A 16,711-nucleotide genomic window follows, 5' to 3' on the forward strand; every position below is an offset into this window, starting at 1 on the left:
CCTGGTCATACCCACCACCAACAGCCCTGCTCTCCTAGGACTCACTCTTAGAGGAAGATTTCCCTGACACCCAGAGGATCCTCACAGTCAAGTGACGAGGATGGGGCCGAAAGCAGAGGCACACGCAGGGAGACCATTTTTATTGCTTGTCTGGGTGGATGCCTTGGGTAGATGGGGCAGGAGGGGCAGGGAGCCTGTCCGGGACAATAAAGGTGCCCTCAGCGGATGTGAGCCATGTCGCTGAGGAAGGGAGTCTTCATGCAGCCGGTGCAGAGCTGGTCCATCCAGAGTGGGGCCTCATGCTGCAGGGGTGTGCGGCGTGGGTAGAAGGTGAAGTCCACACGGTAGTTGAGCAGGCAGCTGAGGGAGGCCATGTAGAGGTCAGAGAAGCGCACAAGGCGCCTCGAGAAGTAGGTGGGGTTGTGGAAGGTGCGGAAGATGCTGCCGAACTGTGCGTTGAACAGGGCCTTGGTGATGCACCTGGTGAGGGAGACAGGGTGCACTCGAGGGGTAGGCCGGGGTGGTGGCTTGGCTGGGATGCCTACCCTGGCCCCACATACTCACCTCAGCTCCTGACGCTCTTTCATCCAGGCAGCCAGCACCTGCCTTGATTCCGCGTCCTGATAGGTCTGGGGACACCGGGTGTGCTTTGGGCGTGTGTACCCAGGAGGCTATAGTCCTGGCCCTCCCACAGCCACCCCGGCCTGCACCTGCATGCGCTCCAGCAGCCCTGTGAGCGCCTGCTGCCACGTCAGCGAGTGCATGTACTGCTCTGTGTTGATGATGCGGATCTCGCGCTCCAGCTCGGGGATGATGGCACCGGTGCGCCAGCCATGCCGCAGCATGAGATCCTGGTGGGTGGGACAGCGGAACTGGGCTGAGCACCAGTTGGTGGGGGGTGTCCCTGGTCCTCCCCGCCTGCAGCCCAGCCCTGCTTCCCTCACCGCCAGGTCACTATAGAGGTGGTCCCCGAAGTAGAGCACGCGGGGGCCACGCCATTCCGTCAAGCGTAGGAAGTCAAACAGGTTTCCCTGAGGAGAGGAGGGGAACGCTGCTGAGCCAAGCGCCTTGTCCTCCACCAGTCCTCCCTCTGGAATCCCAGATCCAGCCGGATGTGGGCTGCCCTTTCCCGTGGCCTTGCTACTCCCTCCCTGGGCCCTTTCCCCTCCTACTTGGGAAGGGGAATCTGCCTGCCACAGGAAGGTGCCCTGTAGGCCTGATGTGGTACCCATGCCTTGAGGGGTCCTCCCTGTGGTCTCATACATATGCCAGGCTAGGGATTAAGACCCTACTTATAAGAAAATAACTGTAGGGAAGGCTTCACAGCCCTGAACTCCTTGCTGGCTTCCCCTGCCTCAGCACAGAGGGACCCAGCAGAATAATGGCAGACCTCACCAGGGCCACCAGTGTCTTGGAGCCGTAGAAATTTGGAGACACTCAGCCAGGCCCACACGTAACTGGGGACGCTCACAGGGCAGCAGAAACTGAGGGGCCCAGAGCAGGAATCACCAGACCAGTGCTCAGGCTGCAGCCACCAGGGCAGGAGTCCACACCCCAAAAGCGAGAGGAATTTATACCCAGGAAGCACAGTTCAGAGCAGTCTGTGCATCCAAAGCCTTAGAAGTGGACGTGCTGGGGGAAACAGGTGCTGTGCGAGAAGTGAGTTGCTAAAATAAGTTCAAGTGGAGTGGCAGAGGCCCAGGCAGTCCCTGAACCAAGAGGAAGAATCTCAAGCGGCAGGAGTCTGAGAGACTCTTAGTGACAGGCAAAATCCAACACACACAGTAAGGCAGCTTCAGAATATTGGGCATAAAGAACTGCCTGAAAGCTGCCAGGGAAGAAAGTCATGCAATTCCCACAAAGATGCATCACTCTCTTCAGCTGGGGCCAGATGCCAAGGCCGGGGAGAGCAGTGCCCTCAGAGCTAAGGGGACACACCTGAGCCTGAGGGCTGTGGAGAGTTTGGGTACAGCAGGGTGGGAGGTGGAGCATTTCCTGCAAGCCAGGCCTGGGTATTGGCCACCCCCACACTGCTCCCCTGGCTAGCTGCTGGCTTCTCCCTCCCTCACCCCCAAGGCCTTTAGAACCCCTAGCCTGAAGAAGCCCAGCTCAGCCAGGATTTCTGCATTTCAGCCAGGGATAAACCTTAATCACTACCTGCTCATCGACGTTCAATCCAATCCCCCCAGCACCAATCCTTCTCATTTTCCTAGCCAGGTAGGGAGGAGTAGTTTCCCTAGAGCACCCAATGAGCTGCTCCCAACCAGACTTGTTCTGGCTGCAGCAGAGTGCTCAGCCCCAACAAATGACACCACTCATCAGGCATTTCACGATCTCTGACCATTCTTGTCCTTTGAAGACAAGGTCTTGCATTGTTGCCCAAGCTAGGGTGCAGCAGTGTGCTCAAAGCTCACTGCAGCCTTGAACTCCTGGGCTCAAGTGTACCTCCCACCTCAGCCTCTGAAATAGCTGGGGCCACAGGTGCATGCTACCATGCCCCCGCTAACTTTTTATATTTTTAGTAGAGATGGAGTTTCGCCATGTTAGCCAGGCTAGTCTCAAACTCCTGAGCTCAAGAAACTCACCTGCCACTTCAGCCTCCCAAACTGCTGGGATTAAAGGCTTTAGCCTCTGTGCCTGGCCCACTGGCCATCCTGAGGGCTCTATACTACAGCTTCAGTAGAGTATTACACCTCTTTTGCAGACAAGGGAAGCAAGGCACAGAGGTCAGGCAACCAGCCCAGGCTCCCTGTGCTGAATAGTGGAGTTGGAATTCAGAACCAGGCAGCTTGACCCAGAGGTCAAGCTCTCGCTGCCACCCAGACCTGCTCCCTGCCAGCTATTCCCTGGAAGTTCCTGGCTCCAGCTCCATGGTATGAGGCTGCTTAGGGCTGAGGAGCTGTGCTGCTTCCTCAGAGGCTGCCTCTGCACAACCTGGGGGCCTGGTTAAGCCCTGTGCCCCATCACATGCTGTTCTCCCCAGACGGCCCTCACCTGCCGATAGATCTTGCCCTTTTCCAGGCGGGTGATCCGGTCCCACTGAAGTGAGCCCTTCTCGTCGAGTTTTCTGAAAGGCCTGGGGTGCAGGTTAAGGGCCTGACTTCCAGTCTGTGGCAGGGCCACAGGCTGGGCAACCCTCATCCCTCCTCTGTAAAGGCCCACCTACTCAAGTGGACCGATGCCAGCAACGGGGTGTCCTCACCCCAAGCATACTGGGCAGTGGGGAAGGGCCATGTTGGCCTCCTGCTTTATTCCCCTGCCTGGCCCTGCAACACCCCCCAGGCCCATACTTGCGCCGGTCAGTGAAGAAGCTGGGCTTGTCCGCCTGGACGATGACCACATCAAAGAGCTGGCGCCAATCGGGACCCACCATGTGCCGCATCCCCTTGTCTCTGTGCGGAGGAGGTTCAGGTAGCAAGTGGTCTGAGGGCGGCTCTGTGCCTACCCTTCCCACCCAGGGCCCTGGCCCTGCTGTCCCTCTGTCCACAGGGGGCTGGACTCACACAAAGCTGAAAGGACTGTTGGTGATGAGGAACAGCTGTTTCCCATGGGCTACCAGGCGGCTCAGGACGGCAAACGTCTCATCCCCTCTCAGGATGTACTTTTCTAATGGGGCAGATGGGACTGTGAGGGCCAGCCCTGCCACCTGCTCAGGCTGGCCACGGCGGGGCTTCTGCCCACCCTTACCCATGTCTTGCTCAATCCACTGGTACATGAGGCCCTTCACATGCACGTCTCGGATGGCGTCCTGGGGGCAGTGGAGAATAGTGAAGATGCAGCAGGGCCCAGGCAGACCTGTCCCGCTGTGGCTGGACTGAGCCGTCCCTGCCATCTGAGGGCAGGCCTGGCATCCTCACCGTCACATCCTTGTATAGGTGCGCTTGGTCAAACTCCAGGCTGTGGCCCAGGAAGTAGTCCACCACACAGGACAGCAGAGCCATCTCTGGCAGCGAGAAGATGTCCATGAACTGCTTAATGGAGGGACCCTGGGGTGGGGGGGGTGGGAGGAACATGGTCTCAGCCCCTTCAGTGCTGGAGATGAAGGCCCCAAATCTGCCCTGGGGCATGGGTATGGCCCATGGGGCGGGCTGGCTGCTGCTGGGGTATGGAGTACCTTGCCATAGAAGCCGCTCGTCTGGTACAGTGGTATGTGCTGGGTGCCCCCATATAGCTCGATCACCTCCTCATCTGGCACAGGCTGGAGGCCCCTGAGCAGACCCACAGACACCATCAGTCCAAGGCAGTCCTGAGCCTAGGCAGCAGCGTTAGGGTGGGGCAGGGCTGGGGGCAGGGCAGAGCCAACTGACCTGTAGGCTGTCCCCAGCTGCACGTAGTGATAGGCGTCAATCTTCATCAGGAGGCTCTGGGGGCGCCAGGGATTCAGTTTTAGCCAGCCCCTTTCAGCCAATGTCAGAACCCCAGTTGGATGGTGCTGAGGGGTAATGACCATACCAAGAGGAGGCCAAGGAGGGAGCCCTATACAGGTCCTGCCACTCACCTTTGGAATGTCATAGTGGAGGCCACGGATGGCAAAGCTGGGGTTGTAGTCATATTTCCGAATCCCCTCTGGGTACTGTCGGGGGAAAAGGGCCAGGCCTAAGCCAATAGCACTGCCAGACCTGCTGGGTGGGTGGTCACCCCAGGGGGTCATCCGGCCACTTGTCCAGGGCAGCTGCCCAGCCAGAGGGCCAGGGGAGCCCCATGACTCAGCCCTGAGCTTAGGCCAAGGTGGGTCCTGCCAGCCTCCAGGCCCTGGGTGTGTTGGTGGCAAGGACCCCTCTCACCTTGTAGTGCTCAATCAGGATGTCGCGGGCGGCGCTGAAGATCTCGGGGTGCAATGCGTCTGCATACTGGGCCAGGGTGTAGTCATAGTCAAAGCCATAGACCTCAACATCACGTAGGCTGATCTCGTTGTTGGCATAAATGGCTGCTGGGTTTAGGAGACTGCAGACCTCAGGGGGCAGGAGGTCTAGTGGAAGGAGATGCAGGGAGGCAGCAATGGGGATAATGAGCACCACAGCAGCTACGGCTCCTGGGGTGCTGTGGGGGCCCAGCCCTTTGAGCCTCAGAAACACCCCGCAATGGCAGCTCTTATTCCAGTGCTGCAGATGGTCAAACAGGCCTAGGGTCACAAGGTTAGGGTAAGGTGGAGTTGGCAGTAGGCAGGGCCCATGGCTGGCACTCCTCCCCATGGTTACACCTGCCTGCATTACACTATCCCCTGCAGCCCACCAGGTGCACTGAGCCCATGACTACTCCAGGCTCTCACCACCTAGCCGCATAAGACACAGGGCCGTGCTAGAACCCTGGTAGCAGTCACTCAACTTCTCACTGCCTAGCTCCAGAACAGCTGCTTTTGGGATGCTCTATAGTGCAAATCCTCCCACCTGCTCAACACCCACACAGGAGCACCACTGTTTGGCCCCCTACAACCCAATGGCTCTTCTGCTCCTCTCAGCTGCCCTCAGCTCCTCTGCGCTGCCCTGCCCTCTGGCCTCATCTCTCAGCCTCCCTGGAGTTTTTATGTGTGAGGATAGCCTGTAGGCACGGAGGACTCTAACCCAGAATGGCTGGCTCTGTATGGCCAGATTAGGGGGCTGAGGCCATGGATGTTGACTTTCTACCCTGCCCAGAGCTGAGACTGGAGCTCAGGAATATTGGTAGGATGGGGAGCCCCTCTGCTGTCAGGCTGCCAGTTCTGGGCAACTCCCACAGCCCGGGGAGAGTGAGGCCCCTCTAATCAGATTTCAGCTGCCCAACAGCCCATATAATGACATTTGCTGGCTCTAGTCAGGGAACATTGGTAATTACAACATGCAGGACATGATGTCAGGTTCTGGGCCATTATCCAGGCTGCTGCTTCTGGGGATGTGGTCGTGACCACCCCAAGTCCCTTGCTGCTCCCAGGAGGCTGCAGTGGCTTTGAGGCCCACAGCAGGGAGCTGAGCAGGTCAGTGTGCAGCATGGGCTCTGGGTCCCAAAGAAGCAGATGAGGCTGAGGGGCCCCATGTTACCTGCCTGGTTTCCCTATCTGCACAATGGGGAAAGTGGAAGGGAAAGAAGATGCGCTGGGAAGGCCGTGTGCAATGAAGTCAGCCAGGAAGACCAGGCCCTCCCTCTCACGGCTATGACTTCAGAAACAACACCTCACCTCTTGGCATTCAGTTTCCTTTTTTCTAAAAGGGTAGGAAAAAATTGTATGAAGTGGGGCATGGTGGCGCACGCCTATAGTCAGGAGGTTGAGGTGAGAGGACTGCTTGAAGCCCAGTAGTTCAAGACCAGCCTAGGCTATATAGTGATACCCTGTCTCGGCAAACATTAAAAAAAAAAAAATTGTACCAACATACAGAATTACTAAGAGGATCATAAGGAAGGTGCTGCTCTGTGCAGCAATCCCACTCTGCACCTGCACATATACAGGACTAAATGGGTGATATGCTCCCTGGGCTCTTGAGCATCTTGTCCCCAATTTCCCAGTGTCCCTCCAGGAGCAGGGACTTCAGGGAGAAGGGAGCAGGCAGGACTGGGTACACAGGGCACTGCCTTGCAGGGGCCCCAGCTCTAAGCCTCCAGGGGATCCCTGTCTCAGCCACAACCCTAGTCCCAATCACAAAGCAGAAGCTGACAGGCCAGAGGAGTCCCACAGTGTGCCTGGCAGCAGCTGTACTCAAGTCAGATACCTCACTGATGTGCTTCATGCACCCTGGGAACACAGGGCTCCATCCCCACCCCTTTCCTTTGGAGCCAAGTTCAGGGGATCAGGTGTGGCTGGTTTCCCAGGCCAGCACAGAGCTGCTGCTCCACAGATCCACGGGTGAAGACAGGAGTCTTCACGTGGATGCAAGTAAGACTGTCAGCTGCAGCTCTCTAGGGAACTTTGCTTCTGAGCTGCCCTTCAAGGCCCAGGGTCCTGGTGTCACAAGGACCCTAGGCCTTGCCCTCCCCATGGCCCTCATTTCGTGGGTACCAACTGTGGTTGTGACTCTTGGTGATCTTCCCAGTACAGCCCCTTGCTGACACAGAGTCCTGGCTAGGTCCAGGCCTTTACCTCTGCCCTTAAGGATATTCCCAGGGGCCAAGGGGCAGACAGTCCTCCCAAGAACAAAGCAGGATGGGTAAACAGCCACAGGGCCTGGCCACCTGGCCTGATTTCTGGACTAGGAAAACCTTAGCTCCAGGGCAAGTGACCCGCTCCCCTCCACAAGTGGGGGTGGTGTGGGGGCCAGCTGAGGGTGTGCCCCACCCAGCATGTCCAGCCCCTTGCCCTCCTTTCTCCTCAGCCCCAGCTCCCAAACCTGCCCGTGGCTCCAGGTTCCAGGGCCAACAGCTCTCTAGCAACCACGACACTTGTGGATGCCTCAGAGGGTTGTCTTGTTCAATCCTCACTCCAATCCTGTGAAGCAGTCCCACTCATTCCCCCCATCATCCAGAGGAAGAAACAGGGGCTCAGGGAGATGAAGTCACTTGCTCCAAACCACCCAGTAACAGGCACCGGGGCTGATCACCATTCAAGTTACCCCACCTGCGTTAATCGCTCTGCTCCTCAGCCTAACTGCCCAAAGTCGGCACACTGAGACCAGGTGGGTGGGGGTTGGGGGACCTGCTGCTCTCCTCTCAGCCCATGGGCATTAGCCCAAAGCGAACCTTGGCGCCCAGAAGTGTGAAGCTGGCTCTGGCTGGTGGCCACCATGGGATCTCAGCGGAAATGACTTTGCTCCTTGCATGATGAGGAGCTTAGAGGGCTGTGAAGCTCCAAAGGTGCAGGCAGGCCCAGGAGGCCAGTGTCCAGTAGATCCCCTTGCTTTTCCCTGAAACCTCCAAGGCAGGCTTCTCAGGCCACCCAGAGGGTGTCCTCCAGGCCCAGAGCAAAGACTTCTTAAATACCGCTGGGCCGCCGTCCACAGACACAAACTCAACCCAGAACTTCGAGGGTGGACTGATGTCCTAGGCTTCCAAATGACCATTCCTCAGTGGCCTTTACCATCCTGCCTTCACTTGTCAAGAAGTGAGTCTCCGCCACCCTACAAAGCCGGAGTGAAAGCCCCCGTCTAGCCAGTTGGAATCTTCCAGACAGGGCCACTTTGTCTTTTCAGGCAATGAAAGCCATGTCACCCCTGGGGGTTCCTCCGGAAGCTCCCCTGCCCCCACTTGGCCTGGTTCCAGTCGTCACCCAACCCTGGGACAGAGAGGCCCCCGTTTCATGTTTGAAATAAGACTGCGTTTCATTTTTGAGAGAGGGTGAGGCTTGCAGGGGGCCACCCAGCTGGTCAGTGATAGGGTCACGACCCACATCGGCCTGCTCCAGAAGCAGGGCCCCACTAGACCCACGGAGACAAGCGGGCCAATGTCCAGCACTCTCAGCTCTGGGGCCTCACTAGTGCGTCCCGGGCCCGCCCTCTCCGAAAAGGGGACTTGGCCTCCCCAAGCCGTTTCTCAGAGGGAGAGAGGTTAAGTGCCCCGTGCGGCCCTGGTCTGAGCTCCAGCGGACGGGGGTGACTTGGTTCCTCCCAGCCTCCGCTTCCCAGGCTGAGAGGGATCCGGACCTCTTGGGCGACATTGAAGTATGTCTGGGAAGTCCAGCCGGTTGTCCCCTTTGGTCCGGCAGTCACTAGGAGCCAGTTCCGCCCAGCGCCGCTCGCTGGCTTTGTCCACAGCACTCTCCTGCCCCAACTAAGAGCCCGAGGAGAACAAGAGGTTGGGGGAGTTTCCGCCGCAGCCTAACGGCGGGCGGGACCCCGAAGGAAGACAGCGGGGGCCCAGCACTTCGACAGCCGCTCTAGGAGCCCCAACCTCCCGCCCGCCCCCGGGCGTCGAGGCGCCCCAGAGGCCCCCGGGATGACCGGCAGAAGCCACTCGCGAAAAGCCGCCCGGCCCTGGGGCTCCGTCCATCCGTCCACTCGAAGACACCCCGGCGCACGTCCCGCCCCGGCTCACCCACCGTGCACGAGTCTCCGCATGTCCTGGTAACGAGCCCATAGGTGCGCGTTGAGGTCGGCGCCGCCGGCGAGTACAGGGCCGCTCGGGCAGGGGGCGCTGGGACCTGGGGGGCCGCAGCCAGGGCAGGAAGGCGAGGACGAGGCGGCTCGCGGCCCGCCGTGGCCTCCGCACAGTAGCCAGCGTCGAGCGGCCGCCCGCAGCCCCGCACCCGCCATGCCCACCGCACGCCGCCCGCAGCCCGCGCTGCCCTCAGCCCTCCAGCCGCCCGCCGCCCGCCGCCCGCCGCCCTCCGACTGCGCGCCCGCCACGGTGGCCTCGTGCTCCTCACGGCGGCCGGCCAATGGGTGCGGCGCGCGGAGCCCGGCCTGCCAATGGGCGCGCCCCTCGGGCCGGGGGGCGGGGCGGGACGGGCTCCCCAGCCCCCTCCCCCAGTCTCCCACGCAGCCCTGGAGGACTTTGCGCCCCCCTTCGGCCGTCACGCCGGCGATGGCGGCACCTTTCCCCGACCCCATCCCTGGAAGTCAGAGGGCCTAAGAGCGGCCGTCCCTGAGAGGCTCCGGACGGCCGAGGCGCCGAGAGGAGACAGTCGGAGAGCGGCAGATCTCCCCCGACCCCCTGGTCCTCTGCCTTCCTCTCCGCTCCCAGGTCAGCCCGCTTCCCTGCGCCTCTGGATGCTTCTGACCCCAGATCCTCCGCCCCTCCCCCTAGTCCTTGTGCCCTCCTTTCCCGGGGTCCTGGTCCCCCGAGTCCGGGCTTGGACTGACTGCCCACTGACCAGAGCCCGGGCCAGATCACTCACTAATCTAACAAATAAAGAGCTCTTCCCGCGCTCCCCGGTGCCAGGCCCACGCTGGGGGAGACCGAGGGGCCCGCAGGGCAGCCGATGTCCATTAAGGCAGACTCTTCTCCCGCTAGGGTGACCCCTTCTAACTCAACCAGGTGACTGGGCCGTGCGCTGCAGGGCAATGGGCCGCGGTCACTATGCCCACTTGGTTCTGACCGCGGTAACTGGCTGCACCAACCTGCCAACTCCCCGTTTCCCAGTGCAGGACCCTCGTGAGATGCTGTGGTATTTTCTAGTCATGTTGCCAGGCTTTCCAATGAAATTCCTCTTTCCTACTCAGAACCCCTCTCCACTCGCATTTCTTTTGCTCAGATTCGTATTCTGAGCCCGCACGCATACCAGGTTGTGCCGGGCCCAGAGGAGGCGGATCCAGCACCCGTGGCCCAGGTCGGAAGGGAGCCAGCCAGCTGGGCGCCCGTTGTTTCCTGAGGTGGCCTCGCTGGCTTTCAGGGTGTGTGTATATTCGAAACTACACTGAACCTTGACTGAAGACCTACAGTGTGGCAGTCCATGGCCCGGGAACTGGTAAAGAATGAGGCCATAGGATGCACTCGAGGGTGGTGGTGCCCCCAGGGCCCCAGTGAGCTAGTGGGTGTGCTGGGAATCTGGCCCCACGTGAACCTCCTCCAGGAGACTGGATGCCTGCATTCCCCCGTCAAAACCACCTGGAGAAATGGGAGCGAGCATCAAGCCTGTGTGTGTGTGCCTGCTTGGATGGAGTCGACCTGGAGGAGAAAGAGGCTTCCTGGCTGGCTCTCCAAAGCCGGTTGTATGGGCGGCAGCTCAGGCTGCTCACTGCGGGCCCTATGACCCTTTCTGGGGCCCTGCTTGCTCTCTCCTCCAATCTGCTTTTGTATATTTTGTGTCCATATCGCCAAATCGTCTCATTGGTTCTAAGTTTTCATTTACCTTCCTTAGATTGTCTAATAGTTGTCTCTCTTCTCAAAGCTGTTCCTGCAGTTGTTATCTTATCTCTAGGTAATGGGATGACTGCCCCTTTCAGTTATCTTCACCAAGCACAGCAGCACGAGAGGACGCAATGACAAGTGAAGTTTCTTAAGCCAGAGCCCTGCTTCTACCTGGCATAGTCTCTCAAATTTTCAGTTAAGAGAATACATGTAAAGAATACACGTTCAGACTGAACGCGGTGGCTCACGCCTGTAATCACAGCACTTTGGGAGGTCAAGGCAGGAGGATCTCTTAAGCTCAGGAGTTTGAGACCAGCCTGGGCAATCCCCCGTCTTTACAAAACGTTGAAAAATTAGGTGGATGTAGTGGTGTGCGCCTGTAGTCCCAGCTACTAGGGAGGCTGAGGTGGGAGGATGTCTTGAGGCTGGGAGGAGGAGGTTGCAGTGAGCCGAGATCGCACCACTGCACTCTAGCCTGGATAAGAGAGTGAGATCCTGTCTCAAAAAACAAACAAAAACCATGTTCGGGAATACATGTGGAGAGCAAGGGCGCTGCCAATCATTACCATCATCATAATGAATATTATAACTAATGTTAATCAGTTACTATGCTCCAGGACTGTGCATCATTTATATTACCACACTAAATCCTCACAGCATCAGAGCAAGGAAGGCCTCCATTTTACGGCTTAGAGAATTGAGGCACACATGGGTTAAGGGAGCACTTGTAGAGCAGGGATGTGATTTGACAACAGAGCTTGTGCCTCTTTAATTATCGTACTCTTCTGCAATTATTGTGACTAAAGCACCTACAGGTGCCTGTGGAACGGTACGTGCCCCATACAAGGTAGCTTTTGTTAATTTTGGGGATCTCAAGCGGCGCTTACTTAGGTTTTTGCTGTGATAATTGATAAAGTTCAGCGTTCAACACTCTGTATCAAATTCTGTTACTTTAGAAGCCTAGGCACCAATCACGTCTCCGAAATAAACGCAAGTCAGTGAATAACAGCATTTTGGAATATGGTGCTGTACATACTTAGACCATGAGAGAGGATCATCACTTCTATCAGGATGTTAGGAATAAAAATGGCGGTGGCAGAGTAGGGGGTAGTCTCTTAAAACTCTCTCCCGCACTGGGATGGCTAGGAGGTGGGGCCGGGCCGACGCCACGTGGGCTGCCCCTCCCTTTTGGGCCGCCCCACCTCCAGAGCTCAGGCGCCTGCGCCAGCTGCTTCAGGCTCTGCTCGGCCTCACGGAGCACGCGCGCCCTGCAGTACTCTGATTGGCGGCTCCGCCTAGCTCTCGAAGGTCGCCGCCCAGCTCCGGCACTCGCGCGCGTACCAGACAGTGGGGGAGGGCGGCGCTCGCTTGTCGCCCAGGCCGCCGTACACGGCGAGAACGCGCGGAGCGGCCTCGGCTGCCTCTGGGCAATCCAGTGCTTGTTTCCGCCATACCCCTCTCCACGACCTCGTTCGAGCATGTTCCCCAAGGCCCAGGTGAGACGGATTCTGCAGCGGGTGCCCGGGAAGCGGCGATTCGGCATCTACCGGTTCCTGCCCTTCTTTTTTGTCCTGGGAGGGACGATGGAGTGGATCATGATTAACGTACGCGTGGGCCAGGAGACTTTCTGTAAGTGAGGGGGTAGCAGTCTCTTTCAGGAAGGCACGAGGCGGCAGGGATCCGTTTTTCTGGGGAGAATTCTCAGATTGCAGACCACGCATTGCACTCAACAGCGCTTCTCAAGTGCAGTCCCATTCGCTTGGCAGTCAGGGCGGCCCGGCTCTCCTATAGGCCAGGCACATTACCGTCCAGCCTTGCGACCTTCCCTGCACTTAGTAGAGAGGTCATGTGGCTCTAGTCCTGCCCTTCACCCCTGCCGGTGACATCGTTTGGTCCTAAGGAACAGATTTGCTCACGACAGTGGTCAAAGGGGGTGGATCTGAAGGTTCAGGGAAACTCCTAACTGGCTAGTTCTCTTTGGATTCTTCTGTCCAAACTCTGGAGGAAGCTGTTCTGCCTGGCTTTGCTAATTACCATTGTCTTTACAGGGCAGTATTGTCTCTACATTGGCATCAGGTCTTTGGTGTGGGTCCAGATGATCAGCACTGTAAAGACAGTGATAATGCGCCGGGCGCAGTGGCTCACGCCTGTAATCCCAACACTTTGAGAGGCCAAGGCGGGCGGATCATGAGGTCAAGAGTTTGAGACCAGCCTCGTCAACATAGAGAAACCCTGTCTCTGTTAAAAATACAAAAAATTAGCTGGGCATGGTGGTGGGCACCTATTATCCCAGCTACTCGGGAGGCTGAGGCAGGATCACTTGAACCCAGGGGGCAGATGTTGCAGTGAGCTGACATTGCATCATTGCACTCCAGCCTAAGTGAGAGTGAAACTCCATCTCAAAAAAAAAAAAAAAGAAAAAAGTGGTAATGCATTACTGACCATTAACTTTGGACAGGCCAGTTCCTTTCAGGAGGACTTCCCCATCCCCTCGGCCCTTTCTGCTTTGCCCCTCTCCTGAAACAGTATCACTTGTGAATTGCCAACCCCCATTTTAAAGAAATATTACATTAGTGATTCCTAAAGCTCCTTAGTCCATTCATTGATACTTAATGAGCATTCTTGAGGGGCCACAATGAACAAGGCAGAGGTGTCCCTCACTCCAGAAGAGCTCTAATGGGAAAGAAGATGATAAAGACACTTACCACACAGAGTGATCAGTGCTGAGAGGAAGAAGTGGGAGGAACACAGGAGTCTCTGGTGGGAGCATCAACTGGACTACATGGTGCAGGAAGGCTTCCAGGAGCAGCTACCAAGTAAAGTAGGACCTCAGGACTGAGTAGGTGTCAGCCAGATGAAGGGAAGGTGTGTGGAACTGAAAGGCTCTCCATGGCAGTGGTAGGAGCACTTGTGGAGAGTATGCTGTGTGTTTGAGGGACTGAAGCAGATGAACAGAGTGGGAATGGCTAGAAGGTGCCTGGGCAGGGTGGCAAAGGGACTGGAGAACCAAGAGTGGATCCCAAAGATTGAGTAGTTATAAGGAGAGGATTTAACATGTAGAGATTGGCTCCTTGTGGAAGATTGGCAGGAACAGTTATGCTGTATGGCTGTCCAGAGTTGAGATGGTGGCCTGGTCTAGGTTGGGGCAGAAGGGATGCCAGGAAGGGCTGCAAGTAAGAGATTGCTCAGAGGTAGTACTGACGGCATGGTAAGTGGGTGGACGCGGGAGTTGAGGAGTGGAGGCTTCTGGTGGGACAGCTGGGGCAGGGGTGATACATTTCTGAAGGTGCAGAACACAGGCAGGGCCATCCTGGGCACCATTTGGGATGGTTATACAGAGCTGAAGCTTAGGAGGCAATCTGGGCCAGAAATTGGGATTTGTGACCATTCACAAGCAAATTGTGCTAGAAGTCAAACCCCAACATTTTAAGGGTAACTGAAAATGGCCAGAGAGGCAAGGAGGGAAACCAGGACGATTTGTTATCACAGAAGACAGAAGGGTAAAGAAGTCTGGCTCTGTGAAGGTACCCCCCTTCCTCTAGGAGAGACTGCAGGATATGCAAATAATGATCTAGAAGGACAGGCTGGAGAGAGACTGGAGATATTAGACCCTGGAGAGGGTGGGACCAGAGTTGGGTGGCAGGAATAAGCCCTTGGAAGTTAACTGGAAGAGTTCTTTATAATGACTTTCCTCTGTGAAGGAATAGTTCATGGCCATTTGGAGGTGGGTAAAGAAGAGTCAGGATCATGGCTGAGGAAACAGGATTGTCAAACAGCTCAGTGGACCCACTTAGAGGCATCAGTTGGCCCCTCAGTGCACAGCTAGCAGGGTGAAGCATGGGGAAGGGAGGAAGTTGGATTAGTCAGTGGTTGGGGTTTTGAGAGTGTGTCAGGAAGTTAAAATATTGACAAGAGTGTGAAGGAATTTTCGCTGACTTGCCAGGAGAAAGAACAAGAGGCGGCTGATGGGGGAAGACGGGCCAAGGGCCTGGGGAAGAAATGTGAGGTCCAAGGACAGGAGGGCTGGAAAGGTAATGGAGGTTGCAGTCTAAACAGAAATCCTTCAGAGGAGCTCTGCAAGTGACTGGAAGATGTTGAAGGTGAAGGAGGCTGAAGCTTTATCCTCATGGGTAATAGTGGTATCTGGGGAAGGCACAGGACAGGTGCAAGGAACCTGAGCTAAAGGCCAGCACTTTCAGTGATGAAGGGGCATGAGGGAGAGCAGGTGCCAAAGAAAGATGGTGGCAGATAAATGGCATGAGCCATGAAGGAAGTTTTTTTTTTTAGACAGAGGCTTGGTCTGTTGCCCAAGCTGGAGTGCAGTGGTGCAATCTTGGGTCACTGCAACCTCCACCTCCCGGGTTTAAGTGATTCTGCTGCCTCAGCCTCCCGAGTAGCTGGGACTACAGGTGCAGGCCACTATGCCTGGCAGTTTTTTTTTTTTTTTTTTTTTAGAGACAGGTTTTCACCATGTTAGCCAGGATGGTCTCGATCTCCTGACCTTGTGATTTGCCCACCTTGGCCTCCCAAAGTGCTGGGATTACAGGCATAAACCACTGTGCCCGGCCCAAAATTTTTGTATTTTTAATAGAGATGGGGTTTCACCACATTGGCCAAGCTGGTCTCAAACTCCTGACCTTGTGATCTGCCCACCTCAGCCTCCCAAAGTGCTGGGATTACAGGGGTGAGCCACTGTGCCCGGCCAGGAAGAAGATTGTTTACACAAAGGTTGAGAATCAAAGGTCTGGCAAAGCAGCAGCTGGAACAAGGAAACTGATCTACCCTCCCCACCTGAAAGTTTCTGGATGTGGGAGAGGGAGCCAGCAGAGAGCCAAGAGGCAAGAAGTGCCTTTGAGGACAAGAAGTGGCAGGTTTTAGTTAAGAAGGATGACTTCAGAGCATAGAATTGAAATTATGGGGAGAAGGAAGTAAGGGAAATCTTAAAACACTAAGAGATGTGCTAAGACATGATTCTTTCAAGACACCCACTTTTACCCTATTTAGGTCTAGAACTCCATTAACGTAGTCCTCATCTAACTCAAGTTTTGCTTTAAATTTATTTTGGCATTGAGTTAAACATTAATGCCGAGATTCAGAAGTAAGTGGCAGACCTAGACTATTGGTTAAATTACTCAGATTGTTTTAATTTTAAACAGGTTTTTTAAAAATCTAAGCAATTTTTTGTTTGATACAGATGATGTCTACCGTAGAAAAGCCTCAGAAAGACAGTATCAGAGAAGGCTGGAAGATGAATGAGACTGAACTTCAGCAGTCAATAAAGTCAATATGAATTTTTACTAGTGGTTTCAGCGCCTTTTCAGATCTCTTGTTCTGACACAGCTTGTCATTTAGCAGCTGCACAATATTACAGTAACTGTCCTTGCAAAGAATTTTTATAGTTCTGTCTCTGCTTGAGTACTTCCCAAGTCACTGCTGGACAGCACTTGTGGGAAAATTATATCCTCCTAAAACACTTACTCAATGAATCAAGTCCATGAAATAGTTCTTAAACAATTCAAGGATCAATCAGGATGCTTTTCAGTGCAGCCCAAATTGTTTTAGGCAACTTTGTTTTTAGGCAACTAATGATAACCTTATTTACCCTATTTACTGTTTTGCAGAATTCAAATTAAATTATGGACACATTCTCCAATGCAAGGTCATTTAAACCAGGATTATTATGTGGTTACATTTCTGCCACCTACTAGATTATAAACTTTTTGCTAGGGTGGTGGAAATTGCTGACTATACATTTCTCATGCTATATTCTTGTGAACAGAAATAAGCCCCTCCCTTGCTTGGATCCACTAAACTACAAGGGCTGGACCTTCATGAGGACCATGGGCAACAGGTTTCACACCACTTTGTGATGAAGATGCTGCTCTTCCATTCAGCTGCTAGAAACAGTTGCTCCTTTTCTGAGAAAGTGAACCTACACAGTGTAAAGCAATCCCAGACTTGACCTAAATCTGAGGTTCAGTCTACTGAGTGATTTGGCAATTTGACCCAGTGTAAGTTTGGA

At 55.5% G+C, this 16,711-nt stretch overlaps 3 protein-coding genes across 29 annotated transcripts in view; 2 read left to right on the forward strand and 1 right to left on the reverse strand.

Annotated features, from left to right (window-relative positions):
* Nucleotides 1-263, forward strand: part of STAB1 (stabilin 1) — a 29,592-nt gene extending 29,329 nt beyond the window's left edge. For all 21 annotated transcript variants that reach the window (XM_078351088.1, XM_035275742.3, XM_078351083.1 and 18 more), the window contains one exon: nucleotides 39-263. In XM_078351088.1, coding sequence (XP_078207214.1) covers nucleotides 39-95 — 57 coding nt within the window. In that variant the 3' untranslated portion in view covers nucleotides 96-263. The remainder of the gene's footprint in view (nucleotides 1-38) is intronic.
* On the reverse strand, nucleotides 126-9,232 carry NT5DC2 (5'-nucleotidase domain containing 2). Of its 7 annotated transcripts, XM_008981789.5 has the most exons (15): nucleotides 8,939-9,232; nucleotides 8,544-8,670; nucleotides 4,785-4,969; nucleotides 4,499-4,573; nucleotides 4,308-4,363; nucleotides 4,115-4,208; nucleotides 3,858-3,986; nucleotides 3,688-3,748; nucleotides 3,504-3,606; nucleotides 3,291-3,392; nucleotides 2,995-3,076; nucleotides 945-1,031; nucleotides 711-851; nucleotides 565-629; nucleotides 126-480 (listed from the first exon to the last, which is right to left on the reverse strand). In XM_008981789.5, the coding sequence occupies exons 5-15, from the start codon at nucleotides 4,352-4,354 to the stop codon at nucleotides 219-221; spliced, it is 1,173 nt and encodes a 390-aa protein (XP_008980037.4). In that variant the 5' UTR covers nucleotides 4,355-4,363; nucleotides 4,499-4,573; nucleotides 4,785-4,969; nucleotides 8,544-8,670; nucleotides 8,939-9,232; the 3' UTR covers nucleotides 126-218. The 7 variants fall into 7 exon arrangements, with proteins under 7 accessions (XP_008980037.4, XP_078207258.1, XP_035131636.1 ...); XM_078351132.1 differs by lacking the exon at nucleotides 8,544-8,670 and having other exon boundaries at nucleotides 126-360; XM_035275745.3 differs by lacking the exon at nucleotides 8,544-8,670.
* A 2,485-nt stretch (nucleotides 9,233-11,717) lies between these two features.
* Nucleotides 11,718-15,986, forward strand: UQCC5 (ubiquinol-cytochrome c reductase complex assembly factor 5). Its single transcript, XM_008981790.2, has 2 exons — nucleotides 11,718-12,318; nucleotides 15,884-15,986. The coding sequence occupies exons 1-2, from the start codon at nucleotides 11,733-11,735 to the stop codon at nucleotides 15,943-15,945; spliced, it is 648 nt and encodes a 215-aa protein (XP_008980038.1). The 5' UTR covers nucleotides 11,718-11,732; the 3' UTR covers nucleotides 15,946-15,986.
* The last annotated feature ends 725 nt before the right edge of the window (nucleotides 15,987-16,711 follow it).

This window comes from Callithrix jacchus, chromosome 15 (assembly GCF_049354715.1).
Source record: "Callithrix jacchus isolate 240 chromosome 15, calJac240_pri, whole genome shotgun sequence".
Taxonomy (NCBI): Eukaryota; Metazoa; Chordata; class Mammalia; order Primates; family Cebidae; genus Callithrix; species Callithrix jacchus.

Excerpts from the sequence above, each read along its gene's own strand:
- NT5DC2 (XM_078351136.1), bottom strand. The coding sequence starts at position 5,210 with ATGCAGGCAGGTGTAACCATGGGGAGGAGTGCCAGCCATGGGCCCTGC. Across the intron at positions 4,574-4,784 it reads TCCTGATTGAGCACTACAAG|TACCCAGAGGGGATTCGGAA; the intron begins GTGAGAGGGGTC and ends TTCCCCCGACAG. Across the intron at positions 481-564 it reads AAAGAGCGTCAGGAGCTGAG|GTGCATCACCAAGGCCCTGT; the intron begins GTGAGTATGTGG and ends CTCCCTCACCAG.
- UQCC5 (XM_008981790.2), top strand. The coding sequence starts at position 11,733 with ATGAGAGAGGATCATCACTTCTATCAGGATGTTAGGAATAAAAATGGC. Across the intron at positions 12,319-15,883 it reads CGTGGGCCAGGAGACTTTCT|ATGATGTCTACCGTAGAAAA; the intron begins GTAAGTGAGGGG and ends TGTTTGATACAG.